Here is a 27202-nt window from a genome sequence, read left to right as displayed (position 1 = left end):
TTCATCTAGTTTGTTTAATCATAATAAAAACCATATGAGCAACATTTCAGTTGTTACTGTGCCTGAGCACAAGCCACAACATGTCATTTTTAAATATAAAATTTTCAGAAAACAAGTTAGTTAATTGGCTGCCAACACTAGCTTGTATTTACTCTACAGACACGAGAGTGATCATCAATCAATCGCCTCTTTTACTCTCGGCAAGAAAGAAACAGAGTATTTTCGGGAGTTCCTATTCCTTGAAGTGATTTTTATTGTAGATATATCTCAGTGTAAGTAAAACCTCAACAAAGCTTATACTGGATATTTTGATACTTCAAACTCCTCTGACCTCCGTTGATCACTTCTTGGAGGAGTAATACCGAGGCAAACCTGCGACACAGTGATACGGACTACACGAGCATTTGGAAATGGTCTGACTCTGGAATGAGCTCCATCTGATGTGTTTTACAGAGACATTTTGAAAAGACCTATTCACTTTATGAAGCGTTTCTCCCTGAAGTTCTCCAAAAACACCGGTGTAATGGTTTTTTTTTGTGGTTGTACTGAAACGACTCCCAGTTTATTATAAATAGACAAGTGCTGTTGCTGAAAAATCCCTCTCAAACATAACTCAGGGCCACACCAAATGGCAGGGGAGAGCGGGTGGTGGGAGGAAGGCTAGAGAAGCAGTTGTGTAGCTGTGAGGCAGCAAAAACACAGGACAAGATGAAGCTCAGCGATCAGTCTCGGCGGTCAAATATTCCGCCTCAGAAAATTGTAGAAAGTTTGAAGTGAGTGGAGTGGGTGACAGAGCCCTCGCACGAAAGACAAGATGAAACACCGAATATTTCCATCCTTAGTAGACGTGTCCCTGCTTATTAACAGGCAAAGTGAGTGAGGGAGAGTGGCCAGCTGAATCTTTTATGGTTAGGGAGCGTGTTGAGGAAGGAAAGAGAATAAAACAATCTATCAAACAGCTCTCAGTATCATGCTTTTTACGTTGTAGGGGCCTGTGGCATTTGAGGAAATGACACAATTCTTTTCCCCGGAGGAGGAGAGGCCTCTGTTCTCAGCAAAGAACGCCTCCTCGAGCACCGGTCGAAGGGGAGCGAACGTGAGCTGCTTAGCTCATCACACAACACACGTCTACAAGGTTTCACTTCCATGTACATGAAGCACTGACGTCAATTGAAAGCTTGAAGTGGCAAAAGACACTGGCAATAAGTTAGAAGCAGAATGGTGTTGCAGTAGAATTTCACCTGTACCCAAAATAGGTTCCATTGTTCCTGTGGATGGTTATTTCCCCACAGGTCCTGTTTTTACTTCATCCTTTCTGTTTGTTTTTAAGCTGTGTATACCGTGTGTGTGTGTGAGTGTGGCGTGCAGCCTGGCAAGGCTTGATTTCCTCTGCTGTGACCTCAGCTTCTCTAATACAGTGACTGAGCTATTTGTGTCCATCCAATAAAATATATCTCTGAGTTAACAAAGAAAAACCGACAGATGAAATTTGGTTTGCTTACCTCCCGAAAAAAGGAGAAGCGAGTCTAGCTTGTGAGCAATGTGATATGAGGAAAATCTTTGGACGCAATCTTCGTTTATTCTGACAGAAGGAGCCAAATAACAACATCCTCTGGTCAGTTGTGTACATAAGTGAAGCCCCCTAATGGCACTCAGTAGAACACATACCTTACCCAAGGCCCAACAGTCTACTTTAAATGACATTTAAATTTACTAGATTTGGATTTTTTGAAATGAAGGATTCTCTGACAAATCAATGTAAATGTTGTCCGGTAGTTTTTGTGTAATCCTGCTAACTAACAGACAAACAAACACAGACAAAAACATGCCATTGTTGGAAATTTGTATGATCACAATGTCACAGATTGACTGTGGAGGCCTGCACATGTCAGGGACTATTTACACAGATTTTGTGTAATTATAGCTGGACTGGATGATATGGCCAAAAATGATAGGGTTAGGGTTAGGGTTTCAGTCGATATCGATTAATTATCACGATAAATGTAATATTATTATTTCTTGAGGTTTTAAAACTTTATACTAAAGATTTTTGCTCCTTAGTGAAAGTTGTGGCTATAAACTCTTTATGAGCAGAAAATGAAAAAAACTTAATAAACAACAAAAATTTGACAAATCTGAGGTCGATCAGTTAATTAATAATGTATTACACCTCCTCACTGTGCTTCTCAATACATAAGCAATACTACGATATATACATATGTTGTTTTATTGCTATTTATCAAAGTTATATTGCGATAATCATTGATATTGTTTCTTATTATAACATTAAATATTATAATGTCGTAGACTCTGTCACACATACTCCTGCTGTATAATTGGCATTGTTACAAGAGGGCCCACAGAAGAATTGGAAATCAAAACAGGAGTTATAGATGAAGTAAATATAGAGATGTATTTTAACTCTCTTCATCACCGCAGCCAGCAAGTTGATGAAAATGTTTAGTTTACAACTGTAGATTATGTTCAGTGAAAGATTCACTGAGAGATGACTTCAAGGAAACCTTATTCCTTGTTTTTATCTTGATGCGGCTGGAAAATAACCTGCAACATGTGTTACTCATTTCGTAAATCTCTTTCATAAGCAGCGCATAATATTGTACAAAATGATATTGTATAAAATGCCATGAAGGAAGGATTCAAGCTAATGCAACCTAGTGTGTTTCTTGGCTGTGTGATGCGGAAGAGGGAACTCTTCATTAGCATTCCAACAACAAGAAGCCGCTTGTATATAATTTCCAGTCTGGTTAACCTCCAGCTGAAGTCTGTGTTTGGCTTCATGGACCAAACGACAATGACTGACGCGGCAGCGATGTGGCTGATGCTCCACATGCCCTGAAGGGGCAGAAACTTCAGGTCGGCTGCACATGCCTCTGATGTCAAACTTGCACACGATGGAGCTGCTGAAGGGAGTGACTGTCTCTTGGTACATTGCTTTTCTCACTGTATGCATAAACTACAGTTAGCAAGCAGAGAGAGAGAGAGAGAGAGAGAGAGAGAGAGAGAGAGAGAGCTGTAATTGTGACTTGCCTCTGTGCTATTGTGACTTGAGAGATGATTCATGGGAGAGATGGGCACAGGCTTTGATAGCAGCTGGGAGAAGAGAGAGCCAACGTCAGCGTGTGGCGGGTCCACAGAAACTATTGTTCTGATCTTTTCTGAGTTCAAGACCAGTTAGATAAAGGAGTAAAGTAACAGGCTCATGACCATTGGTGCTACACAAGATACCAATGTAACGGGAGCAGAGCACTGCAGGCCCCCACAAATTATTTTGTTGCCAGAAAAAAAAATAAGTTTCAGTACGGGGGATGACTGAAGCACCATTAAGAAGAGATCTGTCCAAGATCTGAAAGCAGAAATTACAGCTTGGTGAAACAAGCTGACCACATTGTCAGAGTAAAACATGTTATAAATTCTGTCTAGCACAGGACAAGAAACATCCCCATTCAAAAGCTTTTCTTTCCCGGCCAAGAGGAAAGACTCAAACATTTACTCAAGCATCGCTATTTAACAGAGGGGGCATGGGTCTTCTTACTTTTGAAATTCTGGTACACTGCAAAATGTGCCCTGTCAAATGTAACTGTCTCGATATCAACATGATTTTACTCAAAATATGGCTGCCAGAGCAACAAGTGACTTTCACTTGATAAAATGTCTTAACATAAGTCGGGCTGTTCGACTGTCATTTTATACATTCTTCTAATAAGAATAAAAAAAAGGACTAATTTCAAGCAATCTAGTTCAGCCCAACTAATGCAAAAATTATTCAATTAAAACTCAAACTTGGTTACTTTTTTTTTTAGCATCAAATTACTCAAAATTATATTTTTGTAATTCTTCTTTTTAAGGAGCGAAATTAGACCCCATGACCTTAAATAAGGAAACATTGAATTTTTATTTTCAAACTACAAACAACCAAACACAATGTCAACATAGACACATCCCTTGCTTATTTTAAGCATTATTCATGTTTATATCGAGACAGTGTTGCCTTAAATTTGACAAATTTGAATGTAAATGTTTTATTTTTTTTGGGAAGCTTTCTGTTTGTAAACAAAAATAGCTTTTCTCAGATGTGATCTTTTAGTATTTTACTCCCTGGTATCACACTTCAGATAAATACAATAAAATTATTTCTGTCACCAAGTTGCTGGATATCTATGCCTATTTTTCTTTTTAGATTAGATTACCATGATAACCATATCAGACAAGTTAGTAGAGATACAGTTATCTTGGCAGAATTGCGATCATTGAATGATATGCACTTTTCCAGAGCTGTAATCTCTGCCTGTATATTTAATTCAGGAAACAGGAAAGGATAAATTTCTCCTAAAACAGCATCTTCTGACACAATCTTCCTCCTCATCTTATAATTGTATGTATCTAATGATATAATCTTTGCTTATTATAAACCTCAAGGCATTATGCCAATTGCACTCGTATTGAACTGCTGCAATAATTGTCTCGTTGGTTTTATTTATAAATGTTCTTTAAAGCCATCTGTCATTGTATGTGTTGCATTGTTTATTTATATTCACTTTGGGTATAATCTCTGCTTTAGACGATTTAGCGTGTGTTATTTTAATGAATTGTGAGTGGGTGTTTGAATTGGTGAGTTTGAATTTATGTGATCTGTTATTAGGGTGTAAGTGGATGTATAGCTTCTGTTCTGATGAAGCTGATCAGGATCCTAATTACAGAAATGAGAATATATTGATTATACACCAATATTTATAGACCTGTCTGAAGCTAAAATCAGCCAATCATAATGCTCATGATAATGTACCAGACATTATCATGAGCATTATCGGGCTCTTGTAAGTAGCTTGTTTGCAGGAGTTGTCTTTGGTTTGGTGTTAGTAAACGGTTCAGGTTGGGTTTGACGGCTCTTGTGATCTTTGTGACTCTGCACGTTGTTAATGTGCCGTGTCTGCATCTCCAGCATTACACAGACCTTTAAAGCACAAGGGCAACAATGGAAACACTGCATTGATTTAGTTATTATTCATTCATCAGATCAGTTTCTATGTTTCTATTACCTTGAGATAATCCTGAGATTAAGCCACACTGAAATATATAATAAACCTGATCAGTACAAAGCCTCCCTGACCCTGAAGAACAGAAACAACATACTCTTATCGGATATCAGCTGTTTGTTTACACCACAAACCGCAGCCGGCTGGTGGAAAGTTTTGTTGTTTATTCAGTCACACTGCGGGCAGACCTGCTGATCACTAACAGTTTTTCTTTTTTTGCCTAACTCGTCACATTTATTCTTTTCTTGCAGGAAGACCTGCAACAGTTGATACTGATGTCCCTCCCAAATGTCGCCATCCTGGGGCAGGACCCCCTCACAGGTACAAGATAGCAACAAAATCCTATCAGCACCATGTCTGTCAGCAGCGAGAAAGTAATTATACTTTATATACGAGTCCATATCTCTGCTATCTGTGAAACACATTAAGGGGATAATCATAGGAAGGATGGCGGTGGGGGCTGGAGATGATGGCGATGATAATGATGATGACAGTTATTTCTGTGTCCTCAGAGGCGGCGGTGGAAGAACTCAGGCGACTGCTGCTCCTCTTATTGGGTTGTTCCGTGCAGGTGATCACAGACTCACATGACCACCACGCTCTTTTAAAAGTCGATAATGACACGCGTTATTCTACTGAACCTTTGGACAACCAGTGCTTTGTATTTTTGTTCAGTATCTTACATTTTAGCAGTAGCCTAGTGGTCAGTCTGTCGATCGATCCCAATCCTCTGCCCCTGAGTAAAACAATTACTGGATGGATCAACATGCAATCTGACACAGACGTTCTTGTTCCACAAAGAGTGAATAATAATTACTCAACTGATGGCCACACTTTTTATTTAGGCCCAGATTTGAACTTATCCAATGTTTCATGGCAGGATACGGCCCCTGTTATAGCATCTTTCAAATTGATCCCATGGCAACACTGTTTGTTTGTAGAAAAATCGAAGTGATGGAGCCAAAACAGAATAGAACAGCAGATGTTTACCTACAGAGAAAGAAAGGCTGAACGAGAGATCTGCAGCTTATTAAACTTTTTTTTTATCTGAAAGGTCAAACATTTGGTCTATTCAGTATCGAGGAAAAACCTTCAACATAAGCACATTGTTGTAGCTTTCAAGAAGGGATTGAATATTTTTCATCAGTACTCTACATATTGAATATTACCACTGATAATGATAGATTAATCACATAATAATTTGTTTTATTAGCAAATATTTGATTAATTGATTATTGTACAGCTGCAATCAATGATTGTCTTATTATTTATTACTCCCTTGATGGTATTCTTGATTGGTCAATGAATTGTTTAGAACAGGGGTCTTCAACGTTTTTCAGGCCAAGGACCCCCAAACTGATGGAGAGATAGAGCAGGGACCCCCTACTATATATATATTGTATAAAATCGTGTTTTATATTAAACTGGGCCTAGTGCTGTGTATAAACATAGCTACCCTGTTATTGTGCATTCAATACTAAGCTATTCAAATAATACACCGAAAGATAACGTCTTCTGCCTCCATTTATCCGTTCGCTACAATATGTTGGATTCATGTTAATGTGTATTTAAAGACATTTAAATTTGTGGGAAAAAAATTTATTGGAAAAAGAAATTAAAAATTAAAAAAATATAAACAATTGTCTAATCAACCCAAAATTTCGCGACCCCCCTGCAGTACCTCCGCGGACACCCCTAGGGGTCACGGACCCCCTGTTGAAGACCTCTGGTTTAGAATGTCAACAATTGTAACAACAAATGCCCGTCATCTTTTCTCAGAAACTGAGATACAGCTTTAAAATGGGCCAACAGCCCAAACCCAAAGATATTCAGTTTATAAATCAGAGAAAAGCTCCTAAATGTTTGACAGCTTTGCTTGAAAACACAGAAATGTTGAAATTTATATATTTTGATCTAACACACACACACACACACACACACACACACACACACACACACACACACACACACACACACACACACACACACACACACACACACACAAAACCTCTGTGTCCGCAGTGTGAGAAGAAGGAGACGTTCATTCAGCAGATTCAGTCTCTGGACATTGAGACCCAGGCGGCCATTGCCAGCTGTATTCAGCAGGTACGTTCACTTCAGATATAAAAAACCTGCTGATGGAAATACTGTCCAGGGGGAGACACTTCTAAAATGATTTTTATTCATAAATATGATTTAGTAAAGAATTACATCACGGTCTGGCCTGAAGGCTGACAGTGTGGAACTATTACCTCTTCTGCTCCTAGTAAGTGTGAGCTTCCTGTCACTGTGCTGGCTCCCTCTTTACCTCTGGCTGCCACTTGTGACTGCAGGATGGATCCTGCACCACTCTTTACCTCCACCTCTTTCTCTTCATCCTCTTCCTCATTTATTTTCTGTCGTTCTCTGCTGTCCTCTCCAATAAGGCATGAATGCCAAATTGTGCTCTTTTAAAAATACACCCTGTGGATAATTGCCAGTGTTACAAAAACAGCATGTTGCATCCCAGTGTGTCTGAATTACAATAACAGCATGTTTCCACCATCGTTTTCTGTGCCAGCCTCATAAATCACTGAGGTGAGAGGTGTCCTTCCTGCAAGAGTGGATGCAGCCCCTGCTTGCAGTTCATATGCCTTCCACCTGAGGACATTTCAAACCTGTTTACATGATTATTAGTTTTGCATGCATTAGTCAGGCATTTTTGGACACACTTCACAGATAGAAATATGAGAAATATTTTTTTCCCACTGCAAACAGATGCATTTCTGCTTAGTATTCACACAACCTTCATACCTCCTGGCTAATTTGTCTCCAGATCAGCCATTTTGTGTCAAGTTTTCTTATTGCAAACCTGAGACCCTGTCCTTGCTGCAGGTGACTCAGGATCCTCGCATGGTGCTGCCGCTGCAGTGGGAGGAGCTGGTGGAGGTGGAAGGTGCAGACTTACAGCCGGTGTTCAGCTCCATGGCCAAACAGATTCAAGGCCTGATGGCACAGAGAGACACTCACCTGGAGGTATGCATGTCCACACTCAAAGGACATTTTGAGATTTTGGAAGATATACTAATTTCCTCTCTTTGAGATTGATACCACTCTCATGTCTGCATGGTAAATGTGTGGCTGCAGCCAGGAGCCAGTTAACTTAGGTTAGCTTAGCATAAGGACTGGAAAAGGGGGGAATTAGCTGTGCTGCTTTTAATCTAAATACGTGTAAATCCCATAATGTCCAACTATCATTTGAAATGATGTGATAATATTGACACTAATGTGAGAGAACCTCTAGAGCAGAAGCCAGACATGCTGTGATGATATCTGACATAGTCATAAAATTAGTTCCAAATAAATCTTGTGGGGCTTTGTGGTGAAAGATGAAAAACATCTTATATAAGAACAATATCTACCAGTGTTTCCTCTCTACCTCTGCAGAAAAAATATCCACCAAAAAACAAAAGACCAAATCCTAAAAATGTTCTTGATGTTTTTCCTTTGAGACCTGTTTCACCCACACCAGCATGATAATGAGAAATTGTCTTTTTTAAGAAGTAACAAAATGGGATTAACTGAAAATGAAAGCATGCATAAGTAAGTACAGCACTTTTCATCGTGCCATATATTTGATCAACATTTTATACCTTATCCCACTCAGATCGCAGTAATTCTGACATTATTGTTGTAGTTGCACTCCAGATGAGTGGGCGGTGGGAGATATTTAAATGCAGAAAACATGAGAATACTGTGGAATATTAAAATTAAAATTAAAATGCAGTGGACTGAGGTGCTCTCCTGCACTCTCTCAATAATGATATTGCAACAAAAGACTTTGAGATATATTATGTACAAAGAGCAAGATAATTTTTGCTCTGAGACGCAGACCACAATTATCACTCAATATATGACATTGTTTTATTTTGACACCGTCGTGCAGTTTGACTGAGATCTGTTACTAGTTTTTGCTGCATAAAAAAACATTGTTATGGGTTTATTTCAGTGTAGAATAGTGAATAATACAATTTTTATTTTGTGAATACTTATTTTTACAAACCTTTAGTTTATATTAGAAAAGGTAACAAACTGACTCAACTAAGCTCACCTGGATGTTTGTTGTTTGAACTGTGTAACCACATGAAAACTGGATTTGTTTTCTTCTTCTATGTCATATAAAATCTCGAGTAGATATATATTTTACATTCATTTTGAACAGGCATCCTCACTTGTGTTTAACATTATGAGTATAACCCTTTTAACAACCTTTTCGTCGTTCCTGTGAGTTGCTCTTATTTTCTCTATGTCTCGTTCTCAAATCTTTTCCTTCGACCTCTCTGTTCCTCGCCTCGTCTATCGACCCATCTCTGGCTCCCTCGCGCTCCCAGAGGATAGTAGAGCTTTGTCAGGAGCGGGAGGCCCAGGCTGACTCAACCACGGTGCCCCTGGGCGGTCAAAGCGACGAGCCACCTCAAGGTCTGGCACTCCAGCTGGCAGATAGCAAGGCCAAACTCCGCCGCCTTAAACAGCAACTGTGAGTGTGTGTGGATTTGTACTTGTTCTTATATATTTATGGGTACCATTTTGAGCATAGCCCTAACAAAGTGAGGACATTTTTGGAAAGTGAGGACATTTTGGTCGGTCCTCACTTTTTTATAGGCTTGGTTAAGGTTTAAGACTTGGTTTTAGAGTCAAGGTTTAGAATTGGGTTTAGGTTAGGGTTAGGAATTTAGTTGTGATGGTTAAGGTTTCGACCAAGGGGCTGGCAAATGCATTATGCCTATGAGTGTCCTCACTAAGATTGAAGTACAAGAATGTGTGTGTGTGTTTGTGTGTGTGTGTGTGTGTGTGTGTGTGTGTGTGTGTGTGTGTGTGTGTGTGTGTGTGTGTGTGTGTGTGTGCGTGTGTGTGTGTGTGTGTGATGGAAACTCAAGAGAGCCTTTAGAGAAGTTTTGATAAAGGTCAACATAAAAAATGTGCAAATGATTTAGTCACACTTAACAATACACAAAACTGTGAGTTGTTTCTCATTAGGGAACAAATCAGGGGCTCACTGCTCTAATCCAATTCACAGAGTGGATTCAATGTAGACTACATCGTAATATCACTGTTGGCCAATTATAATTCTGGATATACATGTCTCTTGCAAATATAACCCGTCAAAATGAAAATTATGAACTGCTTTTTATTTTATTTTTATGCCTCCACAGCTGCGACAGCCACTGGTGGGATGCATTGTTTTTGTGTTGTCCCTCTGCCTCCTTGTGAACTCGATATCTCAAGAATGCCTTCTTCAAATTTGGTACAAACCTCACAAACCCTATTTGGCCTCACCCTTATCTGAAGAACGCATCAAGAGAATTCTTTCAAATAGGGTTCACATAGACTCATGGATGAACTGATTCGATTTTTGGTGGTCAAGGTCACGGTGGCCTCACAAAACACTTTTTTAGCCTCTTGAGCAGGATGACTCAGGTTTGCCTTGAGGGGATTTCCTCAAATTTGACCAGTTTGACTCCAAGATGAACTGATTAGATTTCAGAGGTTAAAGTTCATAGTGACTTCATATTAATCTGGAAAAGAAATATATGTAGTCTGAAAGTGCACTGGTTGGTGCAGGCATACAACCACAACGCAGCAATTCTAGTTAAGTAATGATGGTTTTATGTTTGACTGTTTCTAGGGAAGATAAAGGGGATCAGATATTGGATAACAAGCAGGAGATCCAAACCATGGAGGAGCAGCTGAAGAAACTTCAGAAAGAGGTACAGACACCTGACCCAGCTGCGCCCGACTTGTACTGCCAAATCTGAGCTGTTTCTGTTGTAACTATTTTTAACAAGCTTTGGACACACAGGAAGAATTTATCACACATAAAACTTAACTAATTTGGCAATGGCTATAATTCACTGTATTTTAGGCTCAAAAAGGGTAAAGCACAGCCAACGGCACAGAACACAGCTGTCTTTTTATAGCCAGTAAGTTGATTCCTCTTAGGTCATGTATTTAGCAGCAATTACACTGCAGCCAACTACAGTGCTGTCCAGAGGAACACTGCTGTTAAAGTTCAACTCCTGTCCCAGCTGAACCTGACAGGTTGAACAATATTCAGAACAAAACTAGATGCATGATCCTGGGTCGCAATTTTCCTTACCCAAATCATTTAGTTGTATCATTCCAGTAGAAGTAATATTACTAACAATCTAAGGTTTTGTCATTGAGGCATTATTTGATACTACAACAAAATGTTTCAGTAGCTTCAATTAAATGACTTAAATGACCCTTATTCTGTTCACCACTATGTTATTATTTCCTTAATCTGAACCTGGTCCAGGTAAACAAATTGTTTTTTATCTCCTTTTCTCTTTGTGAGGATATTTCATTGCTGTTAAGTACACGCGCGCGCACACACACACACACACACACACACACACACACACACACACACACACACACACACACACACACACACACACACACACACACACACACACACACACACACACACACACACACACACACTATTCCTTCTCTCTGTATCAGACTTTGTCAACATTTGTTCTGCTGCATATCCCATATCTGTATACAACCTTTATTGACCTCATTCCCACTGGTGTTTGAATATGTGTGTGTGTGTGTGTGTCTGCAGAACCGCACTCTGCAGGGTGAGGTGAGGGGCATGCGTGCACTGCGGGATGAGCTGGACTGCGCCCGAGAGCGAGCTACACGGGCCGAGCATCTCCAGACTGAGCTTCAAAGTTGTAAACACAGATTACGCAGCCTGGAGCTCACACGCACTCAGCTGAAGGTACACACATTGCACGCTTACACACACACTCACACAAACACACACACACACACACACACACACACACACACACACACACACACACACACACACACACACACACACACACACACACACACACACACACACACACACACTTCTGAATAAGCACTTTACACCACAGAGGGAACAACCAGCACGTCTACATCTACACCATGAAATACATTGGTATTGTTGTGACAGTGCGTTACATATAGACATCAGATATTTTGGACATAAACACACAAAAAGCAACAAAGACAAAGAGAGTTCCTCTTATAAATATTACCAGTGAAGGTCGTATCCAGAAGATCCTCTTTTAAAAGTGTTCCCTGAGTAGCTATTATTTTTTTTAAAAGATGTACTCTCAGAAGCCATATATTCCATCTTATGGCTGTGAGGTTTTCAATCAGGAGTGAGTATGAACAAAGTCAGAGAACGAGGTTATATTGTATGATGTCATTGGGATTTACAGCCCGGAGCTGCTTCATTGACAGAGAGCAGGAGTATGGCTTCGGTTATTGGAACTTTTATACCCAAATGAGATTTATTCTGTGGTAGTAGAGCTGTTCTGAGGCGGAAAATGTGCTCATATCCTTGTAAAACACCCCAGTGTCCTCGCTGTCACCTTCTTTTTATGATTTATTCTGCGTCACTGTGACAGCCCAAATTAGACAGCGGGATGAATTTTTCTTGTGTTTGGATTCATAATTAATTTTGACACTGTGAAGTTTAGAAGAAGAGCGGCCATTAAATGTTTATATGCAATCTGTGCTGGAAAACTCCAGATTCTAACAGTTCAGATCCTATTTTCACAGTTCAGGCCGTGATAATGGAGAATGCACCAAGTGCTGACAATCTCAGTGACATCTCTAATAATGAGTCACACAGGGAAGAATCACAAATGTTCATACAATTAGATCTTTATAGGCTCGTTTTGCTTCCCCCTCAAAAATCAAGTGGTTCATATCATCATGTTGCCTTGTTTAGCATCTGTTTGTCTGAACACTTGTGTTTATTATCTTGTCACACATTATTTTAGTGGTAGAGTTTATAGATCTCAGCAATTACTCTGCTGAGGCTGCTACCATAACTAACAGACACAAAGTCGATGACTACGAAATATGAAGGGAATTACACTTAAACACAGTTTAACATGCACTGATGACACCTGTTATAGTTCTGAGCCCATTTTGTTTTGCCGGGAGCTGTAACTTTTCTTCTTTCTGAAGACAAAATCATCATCAAATATCAGGTTTTAGTGGAATTATGGAGTGATGTTTTTGTTCAAAAGGAAGAGATTCTTCCCTCTCCAGTGAAAACTGCCTCAAAAGATCCGAATGAAAAGCAGCTACAAGTCATGTCGGGCTTTTGTTGCTGGATAAAAAGGGATGCTGCATTTTTGATACAAGTGCCAGTGTGATATCTGGATTCTCAGCTCTGATTCTGGAACAATAATATTTTTTCCATAACTTTGTTTGAGGAATGTAAGCAGGCTTTTCTCACACAGGTTTTCATTTCACCTACTCTGCTGTATTCTCATGGTGTCAGTATTTAATTGTGACAAACAGCTGGATAAGAACTTCAATAGCATAAAAAGATTAATAAGATTTTATCACACTACATAATAAGTATGGAACAGTTTTCTATGTTCTACAAACTCACATATTATCTTCCATACTGAGGGACCTTGATGCATCATTCTCTTTCTTTCCTTTCCTCACCACTTCCTGCCTGCATCTTCATCATAACTACCCCAATTGAGGTTAAAGCCAATGCACGACTATAGACCTATATTACTGTTCTCAACATGTATAACTATAGAGGAAATTACTGGCCAAATTCTTTGAAATGTTAGAACAACTGTGGCAGTTATAGGTGTGGGCAAATTAGAGGAAGTGGTTGCATTGTAAATTACCATCGCTTCTCACAGAATACATGAAGTCCTGACTGTGTCCACAACATATCATCTTGTGTGCTGGTGCAAACAAGTGTGGGACAAAAATCAAAAAGCTTTGATGAGCGGAAGTGAAAAATTTGAGCCAGACCAAGGATTTGGTTGGTGAATAAAAATCGGTATTAGCATTTATGTTTGTCAATATGAAACATTTTATTATGCAGATTAAACAATGTAGAAAGGATTTCTCATAAGAACTTTAAGAATGTTTATATTTTACATAAAAAAATATTGTTTATTTTTTGATTCAAGTTCATATATTTGGTTGAATTTATATTTTCATTTTATTTATAGTTTATGATAAAGTTTATGGGTAAACTCAAAAATATCAAGGTTGTCATGAAGGTTGATAATGACAAATCAGGAATCATTGCCTGTTTTTCTTATATAAACATCGGCCGACGTATCCGTATCTGAAATCTTTTACTCCCTAATATCAGGGTTGGCCTCGGCTCGCCAAAATTGGGTTCTAGAAAAAATGTGGTCAAATATTTGTTCTGAAGGTCCACCTAATGTCCGGTTGACATAATGATAACTCCACTTTATCATTCCATGTTTTCTCTCCCTTTGTGCGGCGCCCCCTGCAGGAGCAGGAGCAGCTGTGCGCGGCGCTGCAGGAGACCAAAGCTCTCCTGGAAGAACAGCTTACAGGTGCTCGGGCACGTTGCTCTTCGTTAAGGGAGCTGGAGAGGGACAATCTTCTGTTGAGAAATAAAATCATGGATGTGGAAGCGGTGGGTGGAGCAATGATGTCTAACTTTGTGTTTGTGATCATTAATTTGTATACTGTTTTTTAAATTTGCAAATGTTTTTAAATTTGTGTGTGTCTAATTTGAAATGGTATTGTTGGACATATTAGTGTTTGTGAGGGCTCTGTTTGTACGTACGTGTGTGTTTAATATGTAAGGAAATAATCAGTCTTTCTTAAAAACCTTGTATGTCATGAATGTAGTAAATATCTTTGTATATTGTGTGTGTGCCCCTTGACATCAATGTGTGTGTGTGTGTGTGTGTGTGTGTGTGTGTGTGTGTGTGTGTGTGTGTGTGTGTGTGTGTGTGTGTGTGTGTGTGTGTGTGTAGGAGAGGGACACTGAGAGGCAGCGAGTTGACGAGCTGCTGGAGATGAACATGAGCCTTGAGGCAGACCTGAGGCACAGCAGCAGTGACGGAGGTGGCAGCGTTCCCTCCGTCGCTGCAGTTCACCAACGTTTCCACCAATCAGAACTGGACTCTGACGAGGAGCTGAGCGAACTGATTGGTCAGAGCAGCTGCCTCTCTGCACCTTGTCATTTAAGACATTTTAATTAACTGATAAGAGGAAATATGTTGAGGGGAATACTGGCCCACAGGTTATCAATCAGCAATAATCAAGTTCAATCTCTTTTCCTCCATTTTCCTTTTCCGCCTCTCCTCCTTTTTATGCTTTATTCTTTATTTATCCCTTCCTTCATCACAGATCAGAAGCCGCTGAGCGTGGAGGTGGGTGAGGCGTCAACGCTGAGGCTGCTGGGAGCAGAGCAGGAGAACGCAGAGCTGAGAAGACGACTGGAGGAGCTTCAGGCCCAGCAGGAGGTCAGGGCTGAGGCATCTAACTCTAACCCTAACAGTTTACCTACAGGTCTGAGGTCAAAGCAGATTATAAACAAAATATAGATGATGAAAGTGTATTGGAGGGATCAGTGGTTAGAGGGAGAGACAGAAGAGAGATGACAGAGCTTTAGAAGCACATGTTCAACTCCATACTATGTGAAGCAGAGCATAAACTGTGTAGAGTTTGCCCTTATGTATTATAATGATCACCAGAAAGGACTACGTCGGTGTGTTTATTGAAATCACTTGTAGACTTAGCATCTGTAAGTGTCTGAGCCGCTAAAGATTTTTGGATAAGCAGCTGTAGGAGTTAACCGATCTCCTGTCGCTGCAGGCGGATCCTCCAGATACAAAGGATGAGCTGACTTGTCTGGAGATGGAGCATCAGAACACACTCACAGAGGTGAGCAGAGAGGGACCTGAGGGTTACTGTAGGTTGTTGCAGACCCAAATTCAACAGATATAATAGAAATGTTTCATTTTACAATGTCTTTTTTTGTCTCACAGTGCTATTTCTTACTTATAGAAGTAATATTATACAATAATATTGTCTAAAAAGTTATAACTGAAAAACCTATAATAATAATAATAATTATACATTTTATAGGGGCCATTCACAGCACTCAAGGTCACTTGACAAAGGCAGAGATAAAAACAGAACAAAGAAAAATAACAATGTAAGAAAAAAAAAAGATGGTTTTGAGACAGGATTTGAAAATGGATAGAGAGTCAATATTAAGGATATCCAGTGCGAGGGAGTTCCAGAGGCCGGGAGCAGAGTGGCTGAAGGCTCTAGATAACATGATGGTCAAATCAATACTGTCATTATTTAAGAGTTAATAAACTCATATACATAGTGTCCCTACACCAACCTCATTCACTTAAAAATAAATACATAATGACAACGAAAACCCCAAATACAAACAAAAACAAATAAAAACAAATTTTCATTATACTCTACACTCACCGGCCACTTTATTAGGTACACCTCACAAGCAGCTGCTTCTCAATCATCGATCAACTTGTATCAAATCCACAGATCAATTCAAACACAGATAGGTTTGCAATGGTTTATCTCTTTGCATGTAGAAATGCTGTATTAATGGTTTATCTGACAGTGTATCCGCATATTCTCTGAATTGTACAATTATCTGTGATAGCTGTGACCTCATGTTCTTTTCAGGATGTCCAGTCTTACGGCTCAGTTGCCTCTATGTTTATATGTGTAGAGCAGAGCCTTTGTAAACTATTTTTATAACCAACCAAAAATCATTTAAATCAATCTCTAATCTCTTCGTTGGTATTTATCCTGCTTCCATCATTTTCTTACTTCTTTCATGCTTCTTTGTATCGATCCTGGTTGCATTTTAAGTAAGAAAAAGAGGTGATGACAGTCTTTTTACTCACAATGCATTCAAGTTGATTCATGTTCGATGCATGGAAGCACCAAAAGAAAAGAAACAGAAGAAATTCAAAGCTCTGTAAAAGCATAGACATTTCTCTCCCATTATACTTTTCAGTTTCAAAACATGAAGAATGAAAATGCCACATTGAAACAGCACCTAGAACAGCTTGTGACCAAACTCCAACACCAAGAAGACCAGACGAGGGAAAAAGGAATGACGAAGCCTTGCAGAGAGGAGGAGGAGAGGAGGGAGAGGGGAGTCCAGGGCTCTGAATCCTGCCGTGGAGAGGGAGAAGGAGGGGTGAAGATGATGGAGGGGAGGGAGAGAAGAGGAGAAATCATTGGGACCCGGCGGGAAGCAGGCGTGGGTGAGGAGGTTCTCCACATTATAGGGGGAAAAGGTGAACCATGTGATGAGGAGATTGAGCTCAAAAGGAGGGGAGAGGCAGAGGGGGGGCAGAAAGAAAGGGAGAGACAGGAGAGAGAAAGTGGACTAAAGAAAGAGCAGCCTGCGTCAACAACAACCTCCGAGGTCCAGAAGCATCCACAAAGCATAAAAGATAACGCCGAGAGCACAGCTGCAGAGCAGACTGAGTGCTGCTTGCCTGCTCCTGATGTGGAGCTTCTGACAACCCGACTCATGGAGGCCCAGGAGGAGGCTGACAGACAGGCAAATGTGGCTCAGGTTCTGTACTCCAAGCTGGGAGAGCAGAGCAAGAAAAACTGGGAGGCCGAGCAGAGACTGGTGGTCTTGGAGGCTGAGCTGCAGCGCCTGAAGAAAGCCGCTGCGAGTCTGGGAGAAGCTCGCAGGCAGATAGAGGTACTGATGAATGGGTGGATGGATGGATGGATGGATGGATGGATGGATGGATGGATGGATGGATTGATTGATATAACATTTAGTGTAACAAGTAATATCCCCCATGACTTTGAGTGTCCAAGAAGTCGTTATCCTCTGTATCAATAAGTTTAACAACATATTCTCAATATGATATTAAACCCTGGTTGATATTGTTTGTTCAAATATGAGAAATATACTAAGGTATTGATTCCTAAAAAGATACTGGTAGAAGGTGCACAGATTCATTCCAGCACTTACTTATTGTATAGTCCTGTAATTGTCTTGCAATCTCCTAAGATAATGTGTTTTAGTACAGTAATAATTATAGAAAAATTTGTATTTACTTGAGGTATTTATCCAGACTTAAACACATACACTTTAAGAGAGGTTGTAATGAAATCGAGTAGAGACATTCATGAGATGATTTGTAATCACTTTCATTTCACATCGAAATTTGCATTTGTCCATATAACTAATGACGTACCCTTCATTCTTGGCTGTACATTGTTTTAGTGCTAATTAGCAAATGTAAGCAGGCTAACACACGACACTGAACATTATACATGCATGATTTCAACATTTAGCTCAGACCACCACTGTACTGAAGTAGAGCTGCAAACCTGGCTGGAGACTTTTAATCTTGTCGCATATTCATCTGATCTTCTATGAAGCGGATATAGCGAGGTCCCGCTGATACACATGCTAAACCAATCGTATAAAATGAGCACATGTTCATCAGTGTGACATAAACTATTGCAAATGACAGAAACCATATTTGAGAAAATGTATTCAAATGTGTTCTTAAATTTTTTTTGTCTGGTGTATTGGATTTCAATCAGAGGGCTAAATAACAACAAACCTCTGATACAACACAGTTCAGCAGCCACACGAACTGAAGCCTCCGATAAGTGAATTTCCCCGTTATCTCAGGTGCTACAGTCGGACGGTCTGACCATGGAGGAGGAGCTGTGTCGCCTGCGGAGCCAAGCCGAGCTTCACAGGATGCAGACCACGGTCATCGCCACCCTGGAGGGCGAGCGGGCCGCACTGGAGAGAGACAAGGAGGCGCTACGCAGCACGGTGGACACCCTGCGCACCGCCCAGCGCAAGGTTGGCGAGCACACAAACGCACACACTTGATGTGACACAAAAACATTTTCATCACCACAGCAGAGGTTACTTCATTTCAGCAAAAATGAACAGATGGTAGAAAGAGAAATACACATAGAAACCAAATGAAAGGGAGCTGAGTAACAAAAATCCTCAATGACAAAATTTGATCCTATTTTTAATCGTCAATCTCATCTTTCCGTAAACTCTTTCAATAATTACTGGATTACATTGAATGAATGACATTAGATCGGGATTCTGCTTGCCAAATAAATTTATCTGAAAACTAATTATACTATTAAACAGAGAAATTGTTCAGCTGGAGGTGAACTTGACAGCATGAAGTGAACTGGACGATTCAAGATGTAAAACAACAGGTCTTCATACAACCAGCATTGAGCAAGCGAGTCTGTTTTGAAGCTGAGATTCACATATTGATGAAAGAACGAATCGACAGTCAGACCAGAGATCACAGGCTGAAGATGTAATACAATTTATTCAGTGCAAATCCCAGATGAAGGTTCAGTGAAAACCAAACTGAATCTCACTGCAGGTTGTGAGTCTCTAAATACTGTGCATAATGTGCTATGTGCAGTGAAGCATCGGAGAGATTACAAGCTGAGTAAAAGAGCAGAGCTAAGTTAGCATTTAATAAACACCATAAAACGATTTAATTTCTCCCATTCACAGAGATGTTGTAATATTCGAATGCATTAATATCATTTTTACCTCTGCCAAGGAGGTTATTTTTTCACCTGTGTCTGTTCCTGGTTTGTTGGGTTATTTATTTTTAGGATTATGCAAAAAACGAAATGGATTTTCACCAAACTTGGTGAAAGGATAGGGCCTGGGTCTGGGAAGGAACCATTAAATATTTGAGTGGACGCAGATCCAGTATTTCTTTTTTTTTATTTTACTGTGTTTTATGATTTTATGCCACTTGGACACAGGCAGAGGGTCGATCACCTGGCTGAAGCAGCCTCTTGTAAGGTTAGAACACTGATGATGTGTTTTGTGCAAGTTTGAAGAAGATGAAGAACTATGAAAAATGAATCATTAGATTATCAGACCATTTTCCTTTTTATTTTATTTTGATACTCTAAGAACTAGATGATCATGTAGGATTGTTCAGCTGTAGAGGATGTGTGAGCTCTACTGAGCGCCATTCTAGTTTTATAAAGAGAACATAGATCTCATATGAACTTAATATCTACTAACCAAAACATTGCTGTACATATATTTGCAATACTCTTGTGATCCATCCTTTATCTATACCGTTTGCTGGATAGACTGGAGTTGATCCCAATTGACTTTGGATGAGACAGGCGACCTGTCCAGGAACAACATACAGAGATATTTAGCAGTTCAGTTCTGACTTTAAGATGTATCACATGCCGTTTTAGGGATAATATATGTCCTTTTTGTATGTATCGATGTTGTTCTGTTCACTTTGTGTTTGTGTGTCCTGTGCATGTGACTGTAAGCCAAGTTTCCCATCTGGGATAATGAAGTTAACTTGAAGTTGAACTTGTACCCACACAGACGATGCACACTCCACACAGAGAGACCCTGGCCAAACAGGGGTTCGAACCACGAGCCATCTTGCTGTGTGGCGGGGAAACACACATGCTTTCACTGTACAATATACAGCTTGATACAAATGAACATGTCAAAAATGTTCTACTAACTTCATCCAGCAATAAGATCCCCAAGAAACAGGGTTCAGTACATTTGTTCATAAGAAGAGCAACGACCCACGATTTATGTCGATGTCGGATCAGTTGTCTTTACACAGTGTCAAATAATATCAGAAGTTATGTCAAGGCTCTTTTCATATAGAGCAGGTCTAGACAATACTCTTTACAATATTATTTATTGGGCCCCCTGTGAGAGAGTACTTGGCAACAGTGGTGAGCAAAAACTTCCTTCCAACAGGAAGTAACCTCGAGTGGAATCAGGCTCTGGGCCTGCGGCTGTCTGCCTTGAGAGGAGAAGATGGGGGGGAAGTATTGAGGTTATGGTGTACAGGACTCAGACTCCGGACAAGGCAGATGCAGCATAGAAGAGTGAATAAATAAAGAGGCTTACAGTCGCTGGTGACCAGGCAGGAAGGTAGGCAGGCAAAGGAAAGTCAGAAAAACGAACAAAGAACAAAGTAGAGACATGAGGGATAACTGGGGGGTAAAACTGAAACACTAAACTCGAGCGGCTCGAAAAACAGAAGAGAAACACAGCTGAGCAAAACAGAAGCAGGAGCCTCGACTGACTGAGACAAACTAGAGCACAAGCTAAACCGGGGACATGAACAGACCAACTGGGAGCAGAGAGACTAAACACACAGGGGACGAACCAGGGATAATTGGACACTCTAAAACCATTCACAGTTTTTTTTAATGAAACTTCACAGTTATGTTAAATCGCTTAGTGAATTGGTTCCTTTGATATCAGGGGTTTAATACAATTTTTATTTATTTCTGTAGTCCCATAGCGACAAGTTTGACTCGGCCAAATTGAGAGCAGGTTTGGTTTCTGGGTTAAAAATCCAAATATCTTTTTATTATATTATATATATATATTTTTTTTAAGAGAATGTTAATCAGGTAGTGAAGTGGTGCCTTTTGATATTTAATATTTTTATTTTCAAACTTTCATTCTTCTTTTATAATGATTCCAATTTTTGTCTGGCAAATATTTGCCTTTCCTTTCTGACCTAATTATTTCACAGCAAGTGATTCTCATCTGCCAACAACCAAACACAATATATACATGTAGATAACCATGAAAAACTGTGGAATACTGTGTAAACTATACAACAACAAACCACTCTCTGAATGTTACAGCAGAAGAAATACTTGGCTATCAATTTGGTGTTGGAATAAAATATCCCATTTGTTTATCAGCACCAAATTAAAATGTTAAATTTATAAAACAAAGCAGTTTCTAGTTACAGTTTGACAGTCTGAATTCATTATAACACTGTGTGTTTAATGAAACATGACTCTACCTCTTTTTTCAGCTGTAGTGGTGAATTAAACCCAAATAGAAAATTAAAACCTATCAATATCCTCCACTGACTTAAAACTAAACACAATCGTTGTGTTGATTTGGTTTACAAGAATATTATGTTATTATTATGTTTTTTTTCTTTTCTGTTAGTTTACGAATAACTCATTATTTTTCTAATACACTTGTAGGGAATTCTTAAGGTTTTCTTTCATATACAGTTTTACAGTTTAATTTCATGATTGTTGATTCATTTATTGATCCAATTTTTAGCTTTGTCACTTATTGTTACATTTGTATTTATTTATTCTACTTTAATTCTATGTTAAACTAAAAGCATCTGGGAACATCTGTTGGTGTGTGAGTTATTGGAAATACCATCATGTCCATCATATTCTGTCTATTTGTGTGTTTTGTTTCTCCTTGTTATTTTCCACTGTGCACAAGAGCCCCAACCGGTTGCCTCTCAGGCCATTAATAAATGTAGCTAATCAAGCAGCAAGAATCAAAATAGCCTGAATCCTCCATCTCTCCTCTTTTACCAGAGCGACCAGTTGGAGCTCACCACCCAGACTCTCAAAGCAGAGCTGGATCGCCAGGGACGCAGTCTAGAGACTTCTCGCCGTCGGGAGGAGGAGCTGGAGGCAGAGCTGCGGGAGGCCACCCTGGAGGCCGAATCACTGGCCAGGGCGCGAGACCAGGCGCTGCTGGAGGCCTCGCGGCTGGAGCAGGAGAAGGAGGTGTGTCAGTTGGAGCTGGATGACCAGAGAAAGAAGGGGAGGCAGAGAGAGAGGGAGGCAGCAAGACTGAGGCAGCAGCTGGAGAGCACAACCCTGGCCCTGGAGAACAGCAACCAGAGAGCGAGGGCTCTGGACGCAGAGCACAGGTACACACACACTTTCCTGTAGGCACACTTAACCCTGATCAAGATCTGAGGCACGCAGTTAACTTTACAGGGCTTCAGAGAGAGCTACTGGCTGCACCGTGCATTTACCTGTAATGTCAACTCTATCTTCATTCGACCCTCTGTCTGACCTGTGTTGCCTCTGGTGTCTGTGTGTTTCTGTTTGCAGACGTGTGTGTCAGCAGCTGTCTGAGTCTATGGAGCTCTGCAGTCGGCTGCAAGACCTGGAGAAAGACCTGAGCACTCGATTAACCAGCACGGAGGAGGGTAAACAGCAGCTGCAGGAGCAGTACACAGACGCTCAGGCCAAGATTAGCTCACTGTCCCAGGTGTGTGTGGGTGGTTGTGCATGTGTGTGTCTGTGTTGTGTTGTCTATAGTCACTGACAGTAATCACTGCTGCAGGACTGTGGTGGAGGCTAAACTCAGTGTCTACCTTTATCTAGGCAGCAGGAATGGCCTCTTTAAACTGAGATTTGTTTGTATGACATAAAGTCATAATAATAGTTGTCCACTCTATTCTATGATGTCTATGTCTGCCCTGTGCAAGTGAATGTATTTATTCTGTATTATTAGGTCTATAGGTCACACAAGCTGCACATCAATTCAGTCTGTTCATGCTGAAAAAGCAATGAAAGTCTGCGCACAAAGAAAAAGTACAGTTTGAATAACACAGTTTCTGAATTTTCACCATTCATTATCGCACAAAGCAGTGCACATGTGAAATGGAGGTGGAAAAACTTAAAACACCCCCCAGGAACCCAACATTATTATGCCCTGCTAAGTGCATAGTGCACAGTGTTGATTATCACTAGCTGAGGTGTCTCAAAGTGTCTTCTGCCCTGTGTAGTCAAATCAAAAACCTTCCTATAACAATCCCAAAATGCAACACTTCATATATGTGTTATATATATGAAGTTTAACATAATATATATTAAATATGCAACAAAGACCGTTCTGCTGCTCTACAGCTGTGACACAAATTGATGATGTTAAGCTTGAGTCAATCAATCAAAACAAACTATTATGTCTCCTTTCTTTCTTTAATTGGCTGCAGCCAAAGTCACAGTTTGATTGATAGCTGTCAAGTCAGTGAATCATTTCTTGGTGGCGTATATTAATGTCTGGTCAGTGAGCATTACTGCATGTAATTAGTATGCAGCATGGAGCTCGGCCAAAAATACACAGTGGTGTTAAAAGGATTATATGAAGATGGGTCCCTTTTAAGACTTAAAGACAGGCAAAACATTTTAAAACATGTTTTGTTAGATTTGTAATAAAACCAATTATGGTAATATAATTTTCATAATTAACAATATAACAAGAGTTCAATATATTGTTGTATTGCTTATGTTCAAGGATCACCAGACTTGTTATATATGTTGATGACTTGTGTACTTATTATGTAATTATTTACATAATCCAAAATGTTTTCAAAAATGTTCAAACCCAGAGAAATCCCCAATTTTATTCAAGGTAACAGGATGTTTCCTTCACTCAGGAGCAAAAATCTGTCTTTAAACTACAAAGAAATAATAATGTGACATTTAGCGTGATTCATCACCCAGATTTGTGTTTTTTATTTTCCACAGATTTTAAACTTTGAAAGACGTATTGTGTCATATCTCTCTCTTACCAGGACCTTTCCAATGAGCACGCACGTTTTCAGGAACTATCCACTGAAGTCGAACGTCTCAGCCAGAAACTACAAAAAACCGAAGCTGAACAAAAGGCGGTTACAGATTCCCTCAGCCAATCAGAGGCGAGAATAGAGTCGCTCTCCCGGTGCCTTAAGGAGAGCGAGTCTCTTCTCCAGGTGGAAAAGCAAAGAAGAAGTATGGAAGCGGACATTACGTCTAGTTCAAATGTAGACTCGTCAAACAAGACGCACCTTAGTCAGACACCCACCCAGGAGACGTCACTTCTGGATCAATCCCCTGGAGCCAGCAAAGGTCATGACCTTTCTGTGACTCGTGATTCTGCCACAGGAGAGACAGAGCGGCAGCTGAGTGAGCGGTTGACAGAGCTGGAAAAAGAGGTGTGTATCTGCGATTGAATGCAAGTCTGTGAATAAGCTGTGTGCTGGTGTCGGACTTTGAATCACATTTACAGGCTGTCAATGTGGATCAGTCCAACTGCTGCACGTGGAAGATGATCTATATTATGCTGAAATTCTTGCTCTAGGGATGTTTGACGACTATCAGCTCACAGTACACTCCCACAAGTGCAGCACTTTATTTCCAAAGCTACTGCTTTATCTCTGCTCATCAGTTTTCATCAGTCACTTCGGCTACTGTTAATCTTCCCTATCTCTGCTCCTGCTCTCTTGCTTCTGCTCTTACTATTTCTTTATTTCTTTTACCCTCAAACACACACACACGCACACACACACACACACACACACACACACACACACACACACACACACACACACACACAAACGCACGCACGCACGCACGCACGCACGCACACACACACACACACACACACACACACACACACACACACACACACACACACACACACACACGCATCGAGCCATAACATCCAGCATTGCCAATGTCAGGGATTTCATTCAATGCATTGCTCAGTCGGTGTGGTGCTGCATTAACATCGTCAGGATTTAAAGGTTAACATCAGGACAGATGAAGCAAAGCTGTCACCTTGAGGTTTCAATTCCTGGCTCCACCCACAACAAAGTGCAAGTACACATGTTGGGGCTCAAAGTGCCACTACAACAAATTTGAATTCATTTTTCTCCGTTACTTTTTTCTTGTCTTTCACCTTTATTGACAGGATAGTAAGCGTGAAATTGGGGGAAGTGACACCAGCAGCATCTGGTTGTCCCTCCTCTGCTTGTTGCCCCTCTTTGTCTCCTCGTCTCTTGGGTTGTTTCTGGAAGATGGAGATGGAAACATGAGTGAGAGAGAGTTGGAGAGAGGAGTTTGGGTTTTTACTGAGAGAAACTGTTATGGCTGAATCATTTTCTGATGGTCGTCCCTACGTGTTTGAGCCGGAGTATATACGGACCAAGAGCTCCAACAAATTGAAGAGCGAACAAGGAGAGAGACAGGGAGAGGCAACGAGCAGAGGAGGGACAACTAGGTTTATGGTCTGGAGCGAGACTTCTTGTTTAGCAAGGCATGTGCAATGTTTCCAGACTTTCAAGCCTTTTATTGGTTTCAAAAAATAACTTTCAGTGGACATTTCGGGTTGTCACAGTTGCCCCATAAGAGTAGATTGTAGCCACTGAGGTGATCCACTGGACCAATTCTCAAGTACTATTCATTTACACAGCCACATTTAAAATCACAGGGCCCAGAAAATTATCAGAATTCCTCTTTGATGGTGACAACAGGACACTGCTGTTTGTGTAGCATCACAAGCTAAATATATGAAACTACTGGTTTAATCCTCAACAAAGTGCAGTCATTTATAATGCAGAAGCCTTAATGTAAAATCTTAAACTGTGTAATAGTTAATAACGCTAGCTTCCAGATTAAAGTAGCAGAATAAAAGTACAATATTTCCCTCTGAAAAGCAGTGGATCAGAAGGAGAGAGCAGCATCAAATGGAAATAAAAATGAAACCTAAAAGAGAGTAAAACTTTCATCTCTAAATAAAAGTAGAGATCCCCTGTGAAGCCGAATGATTGGACCAGGTGCTGGTGGAAAATGTGACAAACTCCAAAGTGAATAAAGAGCCATCACACACAGAGCTGAGCTGCAGACTCTGGAGACGATGAACGCATGAGGCATGTTGTCGCTCTGCCAGTACTAAAATTATTCACATTAATTGTGCTGTGTGCTGTGCTGCAAGTTCACTCGGAGTTTGGATAAAACAGCAGGTTTTATACCTTCAGCAAGTTTACAAAATACAACAAGTTCTAATCTAATATTAGTTTCTTCTTCTATTTATTTCTGTCTGTTTGTCTCTATTGTTATTATAGCTTTTAAAATGTATTATATGGTATTTAAATGTCAGCAGTTTATTTGTTTTGTCTTATTCTTGGCTCAGCAGTTAATTGTGCAGCGCTTTGAACTGCACTGACCTGGATGAAAGGCGCTGCAGAAACGTTCGATTGATTGATTATAGCTGTGAGCGGTGTGTGTTAGAGGTAGCACAGCCTTATACGCCGCTGCTGTTGAACATGGCTGTGAACAAAAGGGATTTTTCTCTCTGTCAGAAAGCAGTGGCACTCGCAGGACAGGAGGCCTTGATGTCGCGTCTGTCCCAGTCCCAGGACACATGTGAGCACCTTAAGGAGCAGCTGGAGGCTCTGCACCGGCACTCGCTCAGCCTGCAGGATTCCTGCACCCGACTGCAGACACTCAACACCCAGCTGCAGGTTAGACAGACAGAGAGCATGATTATGTCCCAACTTGGAAACAGAACCTATTGAATTCTCCTTTAATATTTACACACATTATTTTTGTCTAAATTGAAGCAGAGGTACTTTTTGCAGTAAATTTAGACAATTTTATAAAGACTGTAAGGAGTGGAGATGAAACATTTATTATGTAATTATAAT

General features: G+C 40.3%; 1 protein-coding gene across 2 annotated transcripts in view; it reads left to right on the top strand.

Moving 5' to 3' along the window:
• ccdc88b (coiled-coil domain containing 88B) overlaps positions 1 to 27202 on the top strand; it is a 45654-nt gene that overhangs the window by 4722 nt on the left and 13730 nt on the right. For both annotated transcript variants that reach the window (XM_034597193.1, XM_034597194.1), the window contains 17 exons: positions 5306 to 5375; positions 5567 to 5625; positions 7077 to 7160; positions 7929 to 8069; positions 9425 to 9570; positions 10720 to 10801; positions 11686 to 11844; positions 14407 to 14553; positions 14900 to 15077; positions 15276 to 15391; positions 15744 to 15812; positions 16930 to 17634; positions 18586 to 18765; positions 22314 to 22654; positions 22842 to 23001; positions 24311 to 24709; positions 26858 to 27019. In XM_034597193.1, the coding sequence (XP_034453084.1) occupies positions 5306 to 5375; positions 5567 to 5625; positions 7077 to 7160; positions 7929 to 8069; positions 9425 to 9570; positions 10720 to 10801; positions 11686 to 11844; positions 14407 to 14553; positions 14900 to 15077; positions 15276 to 15391; positions 15744 to 15812; positions 16930 to 17634; positions 18586 to 18765; positions 22314 to 22654; positions 22842 to 23001; positions 24311 to 24709; positions 26858 to 27019 (3198 nt within the window). The remainder of the gene's footprint in view (positions 1 to 5305; positions 5376 to 5566; positions 5626 to 7076; positions 7161 to 7928; positions 8070 to 9424; positions 9571 to 10719; positions 10802 to 11685; positions 11845 to 14406; positions 14554 to 14899; positions 15078 to 15275; positions 15392 to 15743; positions 15813 to 16929; positions 17635 to 18585; positions 18766 to 22313; positions 22655 to 22841; positions 23002 to 24310; positions 24710 to 26857; positions 27020 to 27202) is intronic.

The sequence above is a fragment of the Hippoglossus hippoglossus genome, chromosome 10, assembly GCF_009819705.1.
Source record: "Hippoglossus hippoglossus isolate fHipHip1 chromosome 10, fHipHip1.pri, whole genome shotgun sequence".
Taxonomy (NCBI): domain Eukaryota; kingdom Metazoa; phylum Chordata; class Actinopteri; order Pleuronectiformes; family Pleuronectidae; genus Hippoglossus; species Hippoglossus hippoglossus.
This window is presented reverse-complemented; position numbering and strand designations above follow the sequence as displayed.